This window comes from Macrobrachium rosenbergii, chromosome 22 (genome assembly GCF_040412425.1).
Source record: "Macrobrachium rosenbergii isolate ZJJX-2024 chromosome 22, ASM4041242v1, whole genome shotgun sequence".
NCBI lineage: Eukaryota > Metazoa > Arthropoda > Malacostraca > Decapoda > Palaemonidae > Macrobrachium > Macrobrachium rosenbergii.
The window spans coordinates 34,373,937-34,396,264 of NC_089762.1; the positions used below are offsets into that span (position 1 = coordinate 34,373,937).

Here is a 22,328-nt window from a genome sequence, read left to right on the forward strand (position 1 = left end):
TCGTTACCTTAGCCACAAATTGACACTGATGTGTGACCTAATGGTAACCTAAACTGTATATCTCTCACCTCTAGGCGTTAATAGACCACAGTCTGCAATAATGAGTGATTTATGAAACGTAGAAACACCTCAATTGTCCCTAGCGAAAAATTTTTCCAGTATATTAATCCCTGCTAAACCTGGCAATGTATTCCACTATCTGGCTTGTTGTGACGTCCGTGGATTCATTATCATAGTACCATATCTTAGGTTACACAACAAAGTTACGTTTAAGTAAAACCAAAGGCAGTCGGTAACAAAGTGGCCAGAAATGAGGAGAGTAAACCATGCCATCTACGAATGATATCAAACGAAAAGGTGAATCACTGCAAAGAATCTTCACCGGTAAAAACAACAATGATAGGGAGGAATGTGGAGTAAATATTTAGGCAATGTGTACACAAGAGGTAGGGGGATGCGGAGAGGTAAGGGGGAGGAGGGGAGGGGAAGAGGTAAGCCAAGAGAATATAGGTATGTTCCGCTCCAGTTCCTTCAATGGTTACCATCATCGTTATTATTATAGAGTTGGCGGAGCACCGGTCAAGGTGCATACATTTCGACCCGCGGGATGTGGCTTAGGCTTCGCTTTTCGGTCTTTGCCCCGTCTGTCTTCGAAATTGCATCGAGTAACGATATATATTATTGCGTCAGGGCACAAGAACGAGGTACCAAGCGTATTTTACCTTGATGTTTTGTGACGCCAAGCGATGTAAATGTTTGTCAGGTTCGAAGACTTGTTAAAAGTTGGAAAAGGTTACGTATCTGGTTCCTCATTTTCCTGGAGCGTTTTAATGGTCGCCTTTATTTTCATCTTGATCTAGGGAATATTAACATTTCCAGTTTATCATATACAAATAGCCGAAAGTATCATATGATAAATTCACTCCGGTATTGACAAAACAATACGACATCATGCAACGCAAAAATGTTGGTATACGTGCATCGAAAAGACAGGATAAAGAAAAAAAGATTCAAAATTGACACTTGGGAAAAATGACAATGGAAATTTTAATAATAAATTTGGAATTCTTAGGGAAAAATCATATTACTAATAAAAAAAAGTATGTTTATTAAATTGAGCTGGCAATGTTAGCACAGACCGTTGCTACTGAGGCTGGGAAAGGCGACAGAAAAAGGGCAAAGCGAAAAAAAATAACAAAAGAAAGGAAGAAGATGAAAAGAAATCCTTTTTCTGTCCATAGGTCTAACACCCGCTCCCTTTCCTGACCCGGCATCAAGCCTAGACCCATAGCTGCAATCTCTCTCTCAAACTCGAAAGGTTTTAGTATACCATGATCCTTCAATCTCCCACAGTTTACTGCTTACTGAAGCTTACTCAAAAAACGGTGCCTATGTGTGAGATGAAATGAGAAAAGAGGACGACGCGAACAAACAAACAGAAGTGAATTAAACAAAACGGATAATTGTCCACAGGCATAACCAGCGATGGAATGCAAATGGCTCTAATGATATGAGAATCATATTCTGCTACCGACGGCATAGCAGTATTATGTCAGTATTCCCACGGGTCTTGACCAGCGCTACGAAGGATCAATCTTGTAATTTTTTTTTCGTGAGGATTTTTTTTTGGGGGTGGGGAAAGGTGAAGAGAAAAAATAAGGCAAAACGCAAGGACGGTCTTATGTATTTCTGATTATTATTATTATTATTATTATTATTATTATTATTATTATTATTATTATTATTATTATTATTAAGTAGATGAAGAAGATGAACCTTATTCATATGGAACAAGCTCACAAGGGACTGTTGACTTAAAATTCAAGCTTCCAAAGAATATGGCGTTCGTTCGAAAGAAGTAACAGAAGGTAAATGGAAATACAGAAAGAAGGGATCAGTTATTAGAAAATATAGACAAATTAACAAATAAATAAATAAATAAAAATGCAAGTAAATTATTAAAATATTAGGGTAGTAATGCATTGCATCTTCGCTTGAACTTGTGTGACGTTCCAGTCGCACGACATCCTCAGGGAGACTGTTCCATTGTTCCACAGTCCAGCGGTGTGAGGAATAAAGGACCTCTGGAACTGAGAAGCTCGACAGCGAGGCATTCAGAATTGCTGAAACGATTACGAATCTACCAAGTGTAATAAAATTAACAGATGTTTCTGCAGCTGTTCTTGTTGTGTTTGCCCTTATTTTACATAATAATAATAATAATAATAATAATAATAATAATAATAATAATAATAATAATAATAATAAGAAGAAGAAGAAGAAGAAGAAGAAGAAGAAGAAGAAATTAACAATTTCGTGATTAAATTGTTGTATATTATAAATCCACAGTTGTATATAAAAAATTGTATTCGTTTTTAAAGATAAAAACAGATAATTTCGAACACCTGAACAGTGTTTATGTTAATCACTGAGGAGAAACACCGTTCAGGTGTTCGAAAGTCTTTGTTGTTAGTTTTCTGTAGAAGAAAACTTTTGAGATGGCTTTGTCTGTCCGTCCGCACTTTTTCTGTCCGCCCTCAGATCTTAAAAACTACTGAGGCTAGAGGGCTGCAAATTGGTATGTTGATCATCCACCCTCCAATCATCAAACATACCAAATTGCAGCCCTCTAGCCTTAGTAGTTTATATTTTATTTAAGGTTAAGTTTAGCCATGGATTGTGCGTCTGGCACCGCTTTCCGGAGGCGTCGCCGACGCACCTTCTCTTGACCGTATCTGGGGAGCCACTGAGCGCTGCCCGGTCGGAGCTGAGAGTTTCATACTGCAACACATCGAAAGGCTCGTATTCATATAGCTGTACAGAAAACTCGATTGCGCCGAAGAAACTTCTGTGTATTTTTTATTTGTTAACCTTTACAAATAATAAAGTTTATTGATATAACTGTGGATTTTGATATGCAACAATTTAGTGACGAAATTGTAAATTTTATTATTATTATTATTATTATTATTATTATTATTATTATTATTATTATTATTATTGTTGTTGTTACTGGAGAAACAAATCCACAGTTATTTATGGGTACAAATATACTTAAAAATAAATCTGTTTAGATTTATTTTTAAATAGCCTATATTTATACCCATACATAACTGTGGATTTGTTCCTTCATTTCAAGATTCATGCGATTATTATTATTATTATTATTATTATTATTATTATTATTATTATTATTATTATTATTATTATTTTGCAATATGGACATACAGAACGAGGACAGTTGCAGAAATGATAATAATAATAATAATAATAATAATAATAATAATAATAATAATAATAATAATAATAATAATAATAATAATAATAAATAATAGTGATTCAACAGGTAGAAATATCTTGACACAAGTGCAATAAAGCTCGCCTCGAGTCCCATTGTCAGTAATTACAAATTTAATCCTTTACCTGGTTTTTTGCTAAACCTTTATTTATTTATATATTTAATTATTTTCTCTTGATTAGGAGGCGCTTTGGAACTCAAGTTCCCCCCTCATGGGTCTATTGTGTTTCAAAGTGAAAAGCTCTGACTTTGGAGTACGCTTCATGACCAAAAGAATAAACTTTCATCACATATAATGATATATATATATATATATATATATATATATATATATATATATATATAAATTATATATATATATATATATATATATTGTAAATTACATCATGCAGTAAGCATTATTAATATGCATTATTCGTAAGCACGTCTTTGTTTAGATTACGAGAGTGATATGTTATCAATATCTTATTTACGTGGATAAAATGAACACGTTTTGTAGATAAGCAATGTATTCCGACTATTCTCTCTCTCTCTCTCTCTCTCTCTCTCTCTAGACCAGTCGTGACTGAGCGAAGAATATAGATAAAAAAAATGGAATCAGTAAAGTATGAAAAAAGTACTAACAGTACGAAAAAGCAATTAAAAGGAAGCTAAACATACTGAAAATAGCCTGTACTTAGACCGAAGTATCTATTAAAGGCCACACGCATCTCTCTTGACCCCAATTACCGAGCCACGGCGGTGTTTCCCAGGCCCACCTTCAAGCCTTAAAAGGACCACCAAACTAACTCATCCTTCCCTGACTTCCCTGTGAGTGACCCAAGGCTGGCTCTTCTCTCTCTCTCTCTCTCTCTCTCTCTCTCTCTCTCTCTCTCTCTTCTGGGTCGAGCGGAGTCTTCGTTGAAGGTGCGCATTACGATGCTTCGCTCGTTCACCTCCGAGATAGATAAAACGACATGGTTGTCGTGGCTTTCTTTTCTCCAGATCTTTACTTTTACTGCTTACCCAGAGAAGTAGCTACCCAGTGACATAGGTCTAGCGAGTTACGTTAGACCTCTGTCACTTGTTGAGTACACATATATCACAATTTTGCTAACATTTCTAATTAGACCCATTCGTCCTAGAGTCAGTCTCGACGCACAGGTTCCCCAGTCTTTTTCCAAATCATTCTATTCTTTTCTAGCAACCAAATCCACGTATTTTCGTTCAGCATACCGTTGCTGCACAAATTTACTTGTCAGTTTGATATAGATGGCTGCTCTCATTCAGCTTACCTACTGTAATTGCGAATATTTTTCTTAAAAGGAGCACTGACAAGGTGTGACACATTGTTATCGTAGGGAACCGTTACTCAAGTGCCCCGAGAGAACCAGACCACTGAATCTTCGACGTATCAAAGAGTTCTTCGGAAAAGAGGATTCAGAAGAAGGAGGTCACCTTGGCCAGGGCGTGGGAGTGGGCAAGGGTATAAACTCAACAACAAAGAGGGGTCACTTGTGTAAAGAATTTCCAAAAACAACAAAGACGTTTACCCTAATAATCAGACACATGGACTGGGTCCGCTCTAGGTGCTATCTTCTCAGGAACTTCTTGTTGATTTGTAAATTTTGATGTTTCAAAGCAATCAGTATGTGCACATACACATAAAAAAATTAGTAGAGTAACAATAAAATATTTTGAAGACAGCTATTGTATCTCCCAATCCAGAAAACTGAATGGAATGTCTTTCAACTCAGGAGACTCAAACTTCTGATGATTACGACGTTCATTTAACTGTAAACAAAAAGGCCACGCAGTTCAAGTTTTTGGAAGACTCCCTCTCTGAGCATTGCCTTGATCTTGAGATGACGTTGACATTAACTAATGCGACGACGGTGGTCTCCTGATGTGTTTTCTGTCCTTTTTGGGAATGTAATTTGTAACTTGGTGTGTGTGTATGCTTTTTTTAATGATCTAAAATGAGTAAGCCGGGTTCTCATCAGAAAAAGATTGCCTAAAGAGATACATAAAAACCGGTTCGGTTAGACAAGCATGACGAGGTCGAAAAGTGCATGGCCACTGGATTTCGCCTTGTTTGCACTTGTAGGCGGGGGGGGTGTTGGTCACGTGGTATTTCCCCCCCTCTCTCTCTCTCTCTCTCTCTCTCTAGAACCAGTGCAACCAAACCAACTCCAATCTCATCACCTTTGCGCATCTCCAGCTGATCGCTCGTCGAGATGTTACTCAGGCAGTAATGCCGGTCATCAGATAGCACTAGCTGACAATTCACCTGTGGAATATTAACCTACACCAGAGTGAAATCAGACATTCCTTTCGTCCGGGCTAAAATCAACTTGCTCTGCGTCAACGTTATGCGTGTGCGATCGTGCAGCTACTGTGAATTTGAGATTAAAGTTCTTTGTTCCGTTTACAGACCATCTTCAGTTGTCAAATGAGTCTGTCAGTGTTCATTTGTTTACAGCTCTCGAATGAAAATACAGAAACCAAAAATATATACGCTTATTATCTAGATTCTTTGGACTCATTGAGACCCAGCGCCGTTCCCACTAGACCCATCCAAAATATACCGGATATTTAAATCTTTGGAACATGTGAATGAAAAAAGATGTCACATCTCTCATCGATGACAGTAATACCTTGTACTATTAAAAAAATTTATAGTTGAATAATTTCCTCAGACATTTCGACTATTTAATGTCGGTATGACTCAGTATGAGAATCAACCCACACATACGCACACACTATATATATATATATATATATATATATATATATATATATATATATATATATATATATATATATATATATATATATACCTTGTACATAAAAAAAAAATTTATAGTTGAATAATTCCTTCAGACAGTTCGACTATTTAATGTCGGTATGACTCAGTATGAGAATCAACCCACACATACGCACACACTATATATATATATATATATATATATATATATATATATATATATATATATATATATATATATATATATATATATATATATATATATACAGTAATACCTTGTACATAAAAAAATTTATAGTTGAATAATTCCTTCAGACAGTTCGACTATTTAATGTAGGTATGACTCAGTATGAGAATCAACCAACACACATATACACACTATATATATATATATATATATATATATATATATATATATATATATATATATATATATGTATAAATTATACACCATATTTTATATTTGGTCCCCCATATAGTCATTACAATGTCTAGTGACTCGTTTTTTCAAACGAGATATAACAAGGAAAGGAAACCCGTCTTCCATGACTCAAAGAGAGAGAGAGAGAGAGAGAGAGAGAGAGAGAGAGAGAGAGAGAGAGAGAGAGAGAGAAATATCCCTTTCAAACCATCATCTTTTGTTTTCCTTCTGAATGGTTTCCAGAATCTATACATTGTTCTGGAGTTTATAGTCATGGTCGCCTTGTGTGCAGAACAAAACGCTCGTCGCTTTGTGAATTTCACGGTGGATACGACCTTCGATTCCGTGACGCAGGTCATTGATTTTGTTTGCAGAATTATAAGGAATATCAGTATATTCCTGAATTCATCACTCATTATTCTACAATGACCATGAAGATGTAAAACTGCTCTTTTGAACTAATAAGTTCGAACCATTTTCGTCTCAGTAAATCAGAAATGCACGAAAGGGACTGATTTTTGTAGAATCGAATTCCTTCGTTTCCCTAAGTTAAGAGCAAATTGCCACCGAACAGGTTCTCTCTCTCTCTCTCTCTCTCTCTCTCTCTCTCTCTCTCCTCTCTCCCCTGATACATGGTATTCATTCAAATACACCTGTTAAGCACCACGCCCTGTTGGTATACACCTGAGCTAAATAAGTAACACAGCTGTCGTTCCACTGAATAACATTTCCTATGACAAAACTGCCGACATTTTTCCTCTTTTAGATGCGCAAAATCGGGACAAACGTTTGATCACCTTACAAAGAAACAAACGATGTAAGGATAGAGGGAAGAAATGGTTAAAAAGAAACTATACCATTATTAATTCACTAAATTTTCTGAAAGGGTCTTTATCTTAGCCTTAATCCTCTGGTCTGAAGTGTGATCTAATGGAAGTTATACGTATTATTTACATGCGATTCAAAAATACGATGCTCTTTTCTTTTCCGATCGTTTCATTTCGGTGCAAAAGCTTCTTCATCACACCGATCAGTGTAAAACGCATAGTAGTTAGAACCTTTAAAACGATAATATAAACTTTAAAAATATATAGTTACTATAGAGCTCATAAAATGACATACTAACAACTGAGTTCGATCCCAATTATTATTATTATTTTTATTATTATTATTATTATTATTATTATTATTATTATTATTATTATTATTATTATTCAGGAGATGAATCCTATTCATATGGAAGAAGCCTACAGGGCCCATTGACTTGAAATTCAAGCTTCCAGAGAATATTATGGTGTTCATTAGGAAGTAAGAGAAGGCAAAGGATAAATACAGAAAGAAAAGATCTCACTTATTAAAAAGAAAAAAAAGTAATGAATTAATAAATAGATAAAAATGTATTAAAATGCAAGGAGAATAGCATCAGGGTAGTGATACATTGCATCTTCGCTGGAAAGTTTAGGAGAGTAGTGTACTTCAAACCTAATGCGAGAAGAACGGTTATCATTAATAAATGCGCCGGTGGAAATTATCAAATGCTTAAGGTAAACTTTCCACATCAGTCCTCACAGCTGCTAATGAAATTGGTCGACGATGAAACACGATTAATAAACATGTTTCGTAGGCCGCGGTAGCAGATGTTTCCACAGGTGTGCTGAGCCGAAGAGGAACTGAAAATAGAATCGGCAAGCGCACCTGTGTCGCTCGCCAGTTGACGTCGGAAATCAGATATGAAAAGATACACAAATCAACGCGATTCATCACGAAATGAAGTAGAGCAAATTGGAATGATTATTAACGAAAGGCGCTAGACCTTCGGGCAGTGTAACACCCCTCCGGTGTACCTCGGAGGAACAATTGATCATCGAGGACTTGATTTAATCAGACGGTCCTCGAGGCGTCATGAATCTACCCAGGTTTCCCCTGACACTTAAGTTCTGTCATTAAACAAGAGATGATTGGCTACATTATTTTAGGTGTTCCTGGGGTTACACAGCTGAGACCTTTTCCACATTATCTTACTTAATTTGTCATCTTAAAATCCCACCAGATAAGAGGAGATAGTATTAAGAGCAGAGTTAAAAATCTCTCAGCTTGTGGTGTGACGAGCGTCATTGGGATTGCACCATGCATCATACCGGTACAGTTTGTTGCAACTTTTATTAACGCCTTTTTTTTCAACAGATAGAGCGTGAACGTCAGGTTCATAATCATTCCCTCTTTTATCCGGTTCAAGCCAGAAGTAAATACGTACAAACGCACAGCAGGTTAATTGGAAACTCGAGCACGTTTTTTGCAGGTGTAGACATCAAAGAACGTCGTAATAGTCTTGTTTTTTATCGGAAAATAGAGATACTATGATCGCAATTTTCCGGTTACGTGGCATCTGTCACATTAAGTTCTGGTTAGATTCAGTAGAATAACGATTGGTTCAGAATGTTAGTGGACCTTATAATGTAAATGACATCACTCGTGTTTTATCATTGTTTCAGTGAAAAGTGAAAAGGCTTCTAGACTCAACCTTTACGTTGAAATGTTGACGCCAGAGCAAGAGATTGGAATTATAGAAATGTGTTAACTTAGTATCAGTAAAACATAACATAACAAATAGACATAAAATGCGATAAGTAAGCTACTTATAAAACACAGAAATAACAATAAAAACTAAAAATTTTCAGTAGATGATTTACATTCACAAACACGTAACGATAACAAATAAATATATAATTAATAAGTAAATAAAAAAACAAATTAGAGGTAAATAATGAGTAAATAAAAACAAATTAAATCCAAATAATAAGCAAAGAAAAACAAAAACCAAATTAGAAGTAAATAATGAGTAAAAAAAAAATAACGAGCAAACAATGAGCAAATCAGAAACAAATTACAAGCAAATAATGAGCAAATCAAAAAACAAATCAGGAGTAAATAAAAAAAAAAAAACAAATAAACAAAAGGCCTGGGGCAAAAAACAACCGGGGGCATGGGAGATCGTAATGGGAGGTTCTCCTAAGGTAATAGGTCCGGCACGACTTTGAAACCGACAACCCATTACAGATCAGCTTCCCTATTGACTCACGTGAGAATCTCCCAAGATCTTCTTACGACGATCGTCGGTAAACAAGAGCCTGTTAACGTAATAAAAGATCTGCGAAAGAAATATATATATATATATATATATATATATATATATATATATATATATATATATATATATATATATATATATATAATATATATATATTTATATATATATAAATGTTTTTCCTACGGTTTAAGTAAAAATATTAACGACCGTTGCTCTGCTCTTTCTCTAGACCTATCCCAACGGTCTATAGATTAAACTAGACCTATCTCTTGTAGAGTAAGCACAATAATATATGTATATATATATATATGTATGTACTGTATGTATGTATGTATGTATGTATGTATGTATGTATGTATGCATTAGTATGTTCATTCAACAAAGGATAGGTCTAGTTTAATCTACAGACCTTGGGATAGATGTAGTAGAGAAACTGCAACGCAACGGCCACTAATATTCTTAATTTAACTGTCAGAATGTCCCGCAAACCTATTTTAACCCGAGGAAGACTAACACCAAATGTCGTGGGCTTTTCGATTCTCACCCTCACTGCGACCCACAACAGTCGGCTAAATAAAAGGCACTTAATACGTCGCTTAGGTTAGTTGAGAACGGTCTGAAGGGCAGTTTTAAGTGAAAAAAAAGTATAGGCCTTTAGTTTTACCAGACCACTGAGCTGATTAACAGCTCTCCTAGGGCTGGCCCGAAGGATTAGACTTATTTTTACGTGGCTAAGAACCAATTGGTTACTTAGCAACGGGAAACCGGCTGACTGCGTATAGGCCTATATATATTACACACACACACACACACACACACACACACACACACACATATATATATATATATATATATATATATATATTATATGTCTATATATCTTTATATATACTATGTGTGTGTGTATACACACACGCACACACACACAATCATTTAGACTCAAAAATAAGCCGCGCGCATAAGCTAGATTATTATGGTTCACATGCGTCGCCGTTATCTTTTTCATTACATAATTTATAAGAGGTGTATCCTGATAAAAATGATATTAAAACTGTTCTCCTGTGAAACCTTCGTAAAGGCAGTATTCTCACAACTTCAAAGATATTAATTTGAAAGGAAGTGGAAACTTAGTCATGCACTTTCTTGTTGTGTTTTAGCTTGATTTATTAGGTGACGAGATTTTGACCACTTTCTCGAAGACCTGCGATCTTTTCTCCAAACAGAAAATAAACAATTGAAACTTTCTTTTTCTGCTTGTGAGAATGATAACAGCCGTTACCCATCAACGTTTCTCTTTCTGTCTATTTTTAAAAGAGAAAACGTTCGACTTATGCCTCTTCTTCTTAACTGAACGAGCGTTTATATATATATATATATATATATATATATATATATATATATATATATATATATATATATATATTATATATATATATATATATATATATATATATATATATATATATATCCTCCTCTCGTTACAACTGCCTAGATTTAAGTAGAAGATAAAGGCAAGAACTTAGAGACTTCAGAAAACTGTTCATGGCTTCAGTATGAGAGGTGAACGACACTTTCAAGTAATCTTCACGCCTTAATTTGAATCCCCCTTAGTGAGAGACGACAATGCATATGAATTCACCGTGTGACCTCCCAGTCCCATGGTATGTTAATAGGATGAATGCAGCATTACCCATGAGCTACTGCCGCTGATCGTAGGGCATCATCACATGACAGCAATTGGATGCAGTTTAAATGTTGTTTACGATGCATAAATGACTCTTTCCCTCCACCCCTAACACTAGACCTATACACCCATCCCGCCGTCCTCCTTCCTTGTGATTCTTTTGTGGGTGTGTAATTGGGTATAGCGCTATTTAACGTTGTTATCATAAGCATGCGTAACTGCGTATAGCGCTATTTGTTATAATAAACCAGGAGGGAATTCTGGCCATGAATGTCAAATCTTTTAGTGCTGTTAATGTATCTGCTGATTCTGTCTGCCGCTTTCATCTTCTTTTACATGTTATTTCTTCGCTCTGCTATTCATTTTTTGCTTTCATGCATTGGCAGTCTATTCTGTGGATGCTTGCTTTGCACCATAATGCTATTTTAGGGTTATTCTATATGTGCACATTTTGAATAATAATAATGAGGCCAAGCCTCTTTAAAATTTAAGCAGTGCGGGCTATACGCCAAACATATTATTTCACCCAATCCGAATGACTCCCCCGGAGGGATATAATAATTATCAATCAGTGCCTCTCTGTAAGAGAGTCGTGATGGCCCTACTCTCACCACTAAATCTTGCGACCCTCTGCCAGTGTGTACAAGACGACGACAATAATGATAACGTTCTGTTGCAGCCTGACCGGGAGGAGCTCCATTCCCACGCAGCGATATTGAAGAGTCGATTAGCCTTTCGCTCTTCATGTGACAATGTCTGTTGCTTTCGGGGCGAATGCCCTTGATTGGTAAAAGAAGCAGTGCTGATTTAAGTACAGATAGATAGGCAAGTAGGAAAGTTAGCAAAAGTACAGCTACAAGATTAAAGGCAGAGCGAGGGAGAGGGAGAGAAAGGTGGGGGGTCGGAAACGTACGATGAAGACCTCCAGAGGGTATAATCACCTTTTGCGGTTTTGACTTGTACCATAAGTATGCATTTCTGGGTATCTTCATGTCAGGTAAACGTACATACAAACAAATAAACATTGCAAAAGGTCAGTGTCCATGTGACTAGAATAAAACAAAGCATCAATGCTGCAATTCCTTACTAAAACAATAATTTTGAGCCACGACAGAAGATGAACTGAAATATGACAGCTCAAGGCATTTGGTGGCGTTTATTCTAGCCTTTTAGAGCAGCCTGGGAATAAATGAATGTTGGAGAAAAACAAATAATAAGTAGTGTGCTTTTTTTTTTTTAGTTTACGAGAGGAGAGGAAAATAACCAAACCAGAATAACATCGCATATGCTGTCACCACTGGGTGCTGACGGTGACATTTGCGGGAACGCGACCAACCAACCCTTATTACAGATCGCAATGTCACTTGGTGGCCTGGCACGGAAGGAAGTCCTTATTCGGTTCTATTTCAAGGGCAAACAAAATGTTTTTAATTGGCCCTGCTAAAACGAGCAGACGCTGAATGGAATAATAGCGATAATGGTAATGCCGAAGACCAAGACCCTTTTGTGTAAGTTTTTTTGAAGCATTTCAATATATCAATACCGAAAAATTATAAAATTTTCAGTTGTGGCCAACACTGAATTGCCTTATCACTTTTTAACTATTATTGGAAGTATTGAGCTTCGATGTTATTTGAGCTTTGAATTATGACGTTAAAATCATTGCCAAAATTCCGCTAAAGTTAACGGCTTATGAAAGGGATACGCCAAGGTCTAGACCTTGTCTTACGCTATGCTATGAAACGAGTTATTTGTTTATCGTAGAAAGCCAGATATGTTTCGCTTTGGCTAGTGCTGCTAGAACTAAAGCAATGAAATTTAATATACTTATAAATAAACTGCGCACTTAATGTGGGCGTGACTGAATAATAAATGTGGAATAATTACAGTTACTATGTTCAATATCGCGAACAATACTTTGCTTACGAGCAGCCAAAAGCTCCAGAGAATATTTACGGGACCTAGAATTACCGTGCCTCCAGTTCACATCTCCCTGAGTACAATTATGTGCAAGAAGTACTTAAGCGATTAGAAAAAATCGTGATGCAATCTTAATAAAAGAAAATTTCGGTGTTCCCTTTGTTCAGGATCGAGTTTAATGGCCTATTAAAAAGCATCCACGACGCAGGAGGTATAATAACACCACCTACTGTAGACTCAGTTACTGCGGACAGGCGGGTTCAGGGTGGGTAGTTATGAGGGAAGACGAGGAAAACTTGTATCGATACACAAATTGTAAGAGGAAATCATTGCAATCGACGGTGTAATAGATTACATTGTGTGTCTAAACATCGAATATGAAAAACGAAATGCAAAACTCAAAACCTCTTAGAAAAGAACTCACAAGAAAATACAATGAAATTATAGGTTAGAATATAGTAAAACGATTCCTTTAGACCAATATGAAACTCTCTCTCTCTCTCTCTCTCTCTCTCTTTGTTTGTTACCCTAGGTCAACGAGGGCCCTAGGGGATCATCATTTACTCTGTTTAGCTCAGAGCCGAAAGTCTCTCGCAAGTGAGGGATGAATTCGTCCTTCTTTTTCTAACCGAATCAGCCTCGGTCAATGCAATTGCATGTAATCAAACAAACCCTGTAATTTTATCGTTCTAACCAACAGTACTTGCATTCACCAATATGTCCCTATGTAAAGAAATACAATAACACTAAAAATACAATGTTAGAAAAAGCAAATGGGAAAATTACTTCTGTTGAGAGATAATAAGTATTTGCGATTAGGATCGGAACTTGTACCGTTGGGCCATCTTCGTCCCTACCAAACAAATTTATTATTTCCTTTTTATGCAGCATTCGTATCCGCAAAAGGCACATTGCTTTGATTACATACTTACTGAACTAAGACAGATTACAGACAAAGAAATGCCCAAATGGTAACTAAAACATAAACAGATAATGCATACGTCGACTGAAACTAGTCCCATCACAGCTAACAATTTGTGTTGGTATATGAAGCAGCCTTGAAATTATGTAAATTCATACACAGAGGGGATATTAACTTGCTTCTCTGCGAATTCACTTTTTTCAGGTAAATTATAAAAGTCATAGGCCTACTTCGTCCAGTTACTTTATCTGATAAGTTGTTTTTAAGCTGATGAATTCAGATTGGAAGGAAAACTCGTCACGGGTAATAAATGGCACCCAAGTCAAAATCTGAACTAAACAGAATTTTTGAAGCCTTATTTTCTTCCTCGCAAAGTAAATGTACAGTACTGTATATATACCGTGGCTGATGCTACGAAAACATTCAAGATATTATTAGGAACAGTAAAAAGGAAAGTTACGATATAAATGATTTCACGACTCTCGATGAGAAACAATTATTTTTATGTAAAACACACACATATGTATGTATGTATGTATATGTACAGTATGTATATATATATATATATTATATATATATATATATATATATATATATATATATATATATATATATACTGTGTATAATATAATTTTATATATATCTATTATATATATAATATATAATATACAGTATAATATATATTATATACTGTATTATATATATATATATATATATATATATATATATATATATATATATATATATATATATATATATATATATATATATTGATATAAAACATACACACATATATATATGTATGTGTGTGTGCGTGTATGTATGTATGTGTGTATACATGCATATATGCGTGTGTGTGTGTGTCTGTGTCTGTGCCTGTGTTTACATGATATCAATTTCTACACCTTTTCCTCTCAGAGAGATTGCCTCGAGAAAGCGTTAACCCTCCTATTGGTATAAAATCTTTTGTGATGAGGTTGCCGGCCCTATGCCCTCGTCTACTCAGATCCAAACCCACCTCCACAATCGACTAACCACTGCGTACCTAATTAACTACCTAGGCCTACAAAAATAATTGAATGTTTTGTGTTAAGCCTAACAAAACCCCATTGCAGTAACATTAGCCATTTCGACTTATTGTTTTTATTATTTTCGTTTGCAGATGAGAGCAACAGCCCAATTGGCGGCTTTGGGCGTGATAGCACTGACGGTTTTCGTCGCGGGCGCGATAGGCGAGGGCGTAGACGATGACGTAACCACCACCCAGGGCGGCGATTTCGACCCCCACCCACTATACAAGTCCTTGCAGGCCAGGAAGAGACAGTTAGACAAGGAAGAAGAAGAAGGAGATGGCACTCCGAAGTCGGTTCAAGATGGCGATTACGGGGATTCTGTCGACGTAAGTCAAGTGAATTGTTTTAGTTTCCGGCTTTACGAGTTCATTTCCATTTCGAAAATCTGGCAAGAAATAATCTTAGGAAATATATATTTTTTATCGTAAACAGCAGCAGGCAATTTTTCATTCTAATGTGTATGTTAAAAGAAGAAGAAGAATAATGTGTATGTGTGTATATACTGTATATATAATATATATACATATATATATGTGTGTTTGTGTATGTGTGTGTGTTTGTGTGGAATTTCAGCTAGCGAAACCAAGACATTTCACGTTAATTGATCACGCAAACTTCTGATGATAACTTCCATAAATTGTATTGTGGAAGAATTTACTTCTGAATCAACTTTCAACTACTCAATGAATATCTATGCCAATAAAGAAAAAATATTCCATTTAGTAAAATAATAATAATAATAATAATAATAATAATAATAATAATAATCAAATAATCATATGACTTTTTCCGCAGGGTTATAATCTCCCCGACTCCTACTCATCAGCGCCATCTTACGCCGATCCGTCACTTCTCTCAGCTGTTATGACACAGGCGGATGAAGCGAATTTTAGGTATGCATATAAAGTATATATATATATATATATATATATATATATATATATATATATATATATATATATATATATATATATATATATATATATATATATTGTATATAATTCTATTCAGATAGTATTCACACACGAATGCATATAAATGAGGTATTGTATTTTTAATACACTTCGTCACTGTAGTGGGTAATATCTTCTGATCTGGAATATGACTGCCAACTCTAGGAAGAGGAAAAAGAAATATTTAAAAAATCAAAGCTAAAAATCCATGTGGATAACCCTCAAGTAAAAAAGAAAATTGATGTGAGCTTTTATTGTCAATTTATTTTCCAATTTGTTGATGAGTGTTGATACTTCACACAATCTCTTTTAATTGAAAAATTTCTCCTCTGAGTAAAGCTTAATTTCCTCTTGCAGATATCCAATTCAAACAACAGTGCCTCCGGCGACGGATCTCTCAGCCTCGGGAAGTGAAGTGGATCCCTCGCTGTCTCAGCCTGAGACGAATGAGATCAACCCTTTCGAGCTTTTCCCTCCACAATTCCACGAGCTTCTTGAAATTCCCCTTCACACTTACGCCAATGGTTCGTCGTACAGTCCTCACACCCGTCAGCAGAGTCGTCCGATGGGTCCGTTTATTTCGAAAGGTTATGCCAACACTAAGATTCAAGGCGGCATCAAAGTTCGACCCCAGGCGGGGCAAGACACTCCGCAAGTTGCCTACTCACCGAAGCCAGTGTCTGGCGACAGACCTGAGCACTCTGTTTCGCACGACCGAGGCGCATTGCCAAAATCGCCGATTTCTACAACTTCCAAAACAACTACCAGAGCTAGAGAAGAAACAACTACAGCTAGAGAAGAAACAACAACAAAGACAACTACAAAAGCAACTGTAACTCCTGAGATTACTACTACTATTACTACCACTACTCCCCAGACTACTTCTCAGACTACTACTCCTAGAATAACCACTACAACTTCTCAGATTACTACTACTGCTACAGAAGCTCCAAAAAGAAAAATTTATGCCTCACCACCTCCTCGCAGCTCTGGAAGGCCAATAATAACAAGGCGTCCCACATCAAATATTCACCAGACTACTCCTTACACTAAGCCATCTCATGTATCTTCACAGTCAAGTATTATTGATGAACAAGATTTTCTCATACCTTTGGAAGACACATATCCTCCTGAAACTTCTCATTCAACACCTTACCAGTATGAAACAGATATACATGAAGATTACTTAAGTGAACAGGACCTTCAGCCCAAAATTCCTAACAGTTTGCCTCCCTTGAGGTACACACGCCGTCCGACAACTGAAACCTCTACGACACGTTACTTTACTACAACACAGTCAACGTCTCGTCCTACAATTACATGGACAACTACAACCACAAAACCAAGTTATTTTTCTGAGGTCTATGACATTACAGAGCGACCAACTACAACACAGTTATCTGAGGGGAAACCTTATGGAACAAGAATTCCACCATCCACACTGAGTACAAATCCAACTGTTAATATACTAAGTCCAGTACCTGTAATTCCAGTGCACCCACAACCTCAGAAAGAAGAAAGAGTAATACCTCAGCCAGACACTACATCAACTACTATAGCCACACCAAAGAAAGAGGTGGAAATCTTCCGCCCTTCTAAAATTGATCCTTACATACGGCCTCGCTTCCCAACAACTACCTATCAGCCATCTTATCCACCAGGGCATGAATACTTCTCACAAAACTCTCCAGAGGTTTTGCCTCCAGTAGTGAACACCTATGAAGTACCTACAAGACCCTCACTGCAATCTGAAAAGGTTGAAAGGCCAGCTTCAGTACCATCACCACCTTCACTCCCACCACCTCCTCAACCACCAAGTCTACCTTTCCCCCCTCCTCCTCCTCCACCATCACTTGCTGGGCCCCCATCTTTCCCACCTCCACGTCCATCTACAAGCATTCCACACCAGTCACCACCATCTCAAGCTAGCAGCCAACCAGCTTTCCTACCACCACCACCACCAGCACTGCCAGAGAGGCCAATAACATCACCATCACGAAAAGATAGGCCAGCACTAGTCCCACCACGACATGAAAGGCCATTACCACTTCCACCACGACGAGAGAGACCAGGGTTGGCCCCACCACCCCTGCCTCCTCCCCCAGAGTTTTTGAATAACGAGATAATACCACCACTTCCACCAGCACCTTTCTTTAATTCACCACCTTCATTCACTAGGCCACCTTCAGAAAGGCCAACTCATCCTCCATCTTTCAGACCCCCAACACAGCAAGCCCATGTTCCACACCCTAGGCCAGGAGTAACACAGTTCCCTACTTCCAGTCGTCCTATGAGAGTTCCAAGACCTCGACCTCATAACCGTCCTTCCATTCACCCTAGTATACATCCACCTTTCCAGAAAGTTCATCCTGCAGTCACCCCTCCACCATTACCTCATGATTTGCCAGAAATAGAACCTGGCTTTACATTACCAGCAGAAGCAGGAAATCTTCCAAAACGACCTCCACAACATAATGAAATACGAAGAAATCACGTAGAGAATAATGCCCCAAATATTCTTCCTCAATTCAGACCAAATGCACACCAAAATCATGAAACATTTGGTTTCCAAGGCCCTTCAGACAGAGTATTCAGACCTCAACCTCGTCCTGTAAGGCCTGATAAACGTCCACCTGTATCAAAACGGCCTTCATTCTTGGAAAATTTCAGTTTCTTTGGACGTACCCCAGTTAACAGGCGCAGGGGTGAAACAGGCCCTAGGAGTGATATTAATAACCCAACAGATAAGGCTCCAAACAAGCAAAATATGGTAGATAAAACTGCAGGCATACATTATCAGTTGACCCATGGTCCTCTGCCAAAAAATGCCCAAAGAGTTGTAGTAATTGGACCTTTCAAAGAGCCTCCACCAGGTGCTCCAATAATCCCACCACCTAAGAATAATATGATCCCACATGTAAACTTATCTATGCAGCCACCTCCACCACCTCCACCTCTTCCAAGCAGAAAAGTTTCACCTCCACCATTGTTAAATCATGAAAATTTATCTCAAGAGCTACCTTCATCTAACGCAGGCCACTTTGACCAAGCAGCTGATCGTATGGGTCCAGGTCATTTATTAAACCAAAACATCCCTCAAGAGTCAAAAAGCCAAATGAATTCCCCAGCAGAGGTTCCAATACAGAAAGGTGGAAAACAAGAGGCACCTGATGTCATCTATGGCCAACCATTCCACTCAGGAGCAAACAGAAGGGGTCCCTCAGCACCAAGCACAGATCCCACATCTCAGCCGAAATTTAATGTAATGGAAGAAGTTAGTGAAGAAGATAAAGAAGCAATCATAGCTGGAAAGTTCAGATTCCCACCAATGTCAGTAGACAGATATGGTGCAGGAGATGACTCTGCATTGCCACAAAATGTCATTCCTTTCCAGTACCAATAATGACACCAGATGATAACTCTGCTGCTAAATGGTCAATATTCGGATTTGGGGCCCCACCTAAACCAAGATCACCTCCACCAGTTCCAGAACCCTTGACTGCTGAGCCATCCCAAATCCAAAGAAATCCTTTGCCTAAAGCAAGTGCACTTCGTTCTTCACCACCTGTTCCTTCCAACTTACTAAACTTGAAGAATCAGCAAAGTGTGCCAAATCATGGCACCCAAAAAGAAAATCCATCAAGATATAGTCGACCAGCCTCATATGCACATCCCTCACAGACCTCTGATTCAACAAATACACAACAGAATCACTTAACTGAAAATAACTACCACAACATTAACAACAGTCTTACCACAGAACCGGCAACGACCACACCAACTCCAAAAGTAGTTACATTCATGCCATTTTCAGTTTCAAGTGTAACATCTAAATCTTTTAATCCAAGACCTGTTTACCGCCACACAACAACAACCACAGAGAGTCCAGCAACAGTGACAGAGAGACCCCATCCCACTACAACCACTGCGAGAACAGAAACCACACCAACGCAGAGTCCTTCCACACCCCAGCCAGTAACACCTATGCGTATTACAGAGTACCCATCCAGTAATTACCACATTGTAAACAGGAAAGAGACTGAAAATATTGGAGATGGTGGCTTCAAAGCACCAGTCATATCATCATCAGCATACTCAGGATGGCAAGCTGTGGGCGCACCACGACTACCATCAACTGGTCCAGGAGATGGCTTAAGTCCTGTGGTGTCCTACGTGAAAGAAAACATTCCCGATATTCTTATAAAGCCTACAGCAAATACAAATACATACCAAAACGACGATGATGATACTGATGTTGTAACAGGGGTCATCAGTGATAGAATGGGCCTAGTGGATGATGGTGATGATGGCCAACTCGTCAAGTATTCATCTCGATTTAACGTCGAAACACCTGGAATCGTGAGAAGTTACTGGGTTAAGCCCCCAACACTTGCTTAAATATTTCAAGCCAGTCTTTGAAAGCAAGAGAAAACGAAGAGAACACAGCTTGTGAGTTAATGTTACTATACACATTATTGTTCATCCTTTAATACTTACTTGATAGTGTAATGACCTGTAATTTGCAACAAATGGAATATGAAAGTTCTTGCTACATCAAAGATCTCTGGGCCTTGTTCAGCCGTGCTAACTGTCATATCAGTTCAGATACGGAACTTAAGATCTTAACGAAACTATGAAGATACTGTGTATCCAAATGATCGTAGGAGAGGTTATGTATTTGACATTATTCATTTAATTTCACGATAAGAGACGACGTGAAATAATGATTTTGGCTATAATCAGTGTTTAAAATATGTGTTGAAGTGAAATAAGTCCCAGAGGCTTGGTGGCGAAGTGTATCGATATGTTGACAGTTTAGCAAAAATATTTCAGTTCCTTCTGGTCACTGATGCAATCACTGTTTGATTGGGTTTTAGTATTAAAGGACACAGTAACTCATAATGGGCATTGTTTACGTTGCTATTTTGTAAAGATCACTGAATAAGATATGATAATGGGTACAGGAAAACCCCCACACTTTTTAAATGGTGAAATCAGTTTATTCAAAGAATTATCACCAGAGACTAATTCTTGACCTCAGCCAAAAATTCTGCTTTTGACCCTGATTTATGCAGTGTGTTAGTTTATGATGTCACTCCTATCCCTCTCCTTGTTTCAGAGTTTGGAATTGGCCTGACCTGTTGAGAAAACACAATTGCTTGAGCGAAAAGGCTACTTGAGTTTATCCAAGCGATAACAGAAAAGATATCATAAGCGCGGTTACGTGAATCTGATAAAATATAAGAAGTCCCTCAGAAAAATAGTAAGTTTTAAGGGTTTGGGGTATCTTTATAAAAAAAAAAAAAAATACTTCCGTTCTTGTTGTAAACATGCGCACTGATCAGGTCAGTTTCGATGGGGGTAACTTGTGCTCTGACAGAAACGGTCAAGGTTTAACTACCCTGGGGTTATTTTTGTTAACAGGACAAAAACTTCAAATTTACTTTTTTCTAAAGCACAATACTGACTGCAGGTTGACTTAGTCTCATTGTTCTCATGACGGCATGAATTTAAAAAGGCTACATTAATTTCTAAGTGTATTTGTTCCTGTTTTACTAATTTTTGAACCAAATAAAATCCTATTCATAGTGAACACAGGATAGCATTCAGTGTTACTCAAAATGAGAAAATACAAACGTAACTGACTTTCAAGCAATACTGTCAAATCAATTCTACACAGATCTGGAAGTTTCTTGCACCCATTTTGTCTTATCAGAGATATTACGCTTTGTACCTATGTCTCCAAAGAGAAAGAAGAAGCCTCAGACACGCCTGTGTTCTGTATTTTAATAATGTAGTGTTCATTGTTGCTGTGGCGTTGTCATGCTTTAGGAAATCCAACCAATGATGATATATAAAATATTCTCTCTTGTTACTGAAATGGTTTTATAAGTGTTAGATTCTTGTATCATTGTGCTTTGTATTGTTTATGCCTCGTACCAAATGACTGAATAATGGTGTGTTACCTGAAGAGGTACAACTAAGCCTGGTTAAGGGAGAAGAAGAGTCAGTTTTCATTTTAAAAAAAGTATGATCCTGAAAGGTATCAGTTACCTTACATTACGAGAGAGGATGAAAGTGTTATACAATAAGACTTTAAGTTGTTCTGAGACGTATATGTAATAACATATTTACTTATTACTGTTTCCTTGTATTTAAGACGTCGGCCCCTGCGACGTATTCTGCATGCTAACTTTTGAACGATCTTCGTTCAGATGTCACT

At 37.3% G+C, this 22,328-nt stretch overlaps 2 protein-coding genes across 3 annotated transcripts in view; both read left to right on the plus strand.

Moving 5' to 3' along the window:
* LOC136850736 (uncharacterized) overlaps positions 1-21,413 on the plus strand; it is a 66,618-nt gene extending 45,205 nt beyond the window's left edge. Inside the window, exons 2-4 of one of the 2 annotated variants that reach the window (XM_067124628.1) lie at positions 15,242-15,478; positions 15,948-16,045; positions 16,463-21,413. In XM_067124628.1, the coding sequence (XP_066980729.1) occupies positions 15,242-15,478; positions 15,948-16,045; positions 16,463-19,508 (3,381 nt within the window). In that variant the 3' untranslated portion in view covers positions 19,509-21,413. The remainder of the gene's footprint in view (positions 1-15,241; positions 15,479-15,947; positions 16,046-16,462) is intronic. The other variant, XM_067124629.1, reaches the window with a different exon arrangement.
* LOC136850459 (putative uncharacterized protein DDB_G0290521) lies at positions 19,508-20,503 on the plus strand. Its single transcript, XM_067124035.1, has one exon. It carries the CDS (start codon positions 19,508-19,510, stop codon positions 20,501-20,503), a length of 996 nt encoding a protein of 331 aa, XP_066980136.1.
* Positions 21,414-22,328: the final 915 nt, after the last annotated feature.

Bases quoted from the DNA above. Each gene is read 5' to 3' on its own strand.
- LOC136850459 (XM_067124035.1), top strand. From the start codon at position 19,508: ATGACACCAGATGATAACTCTGCTGCTAAATGGTCAATATTCGGATTT.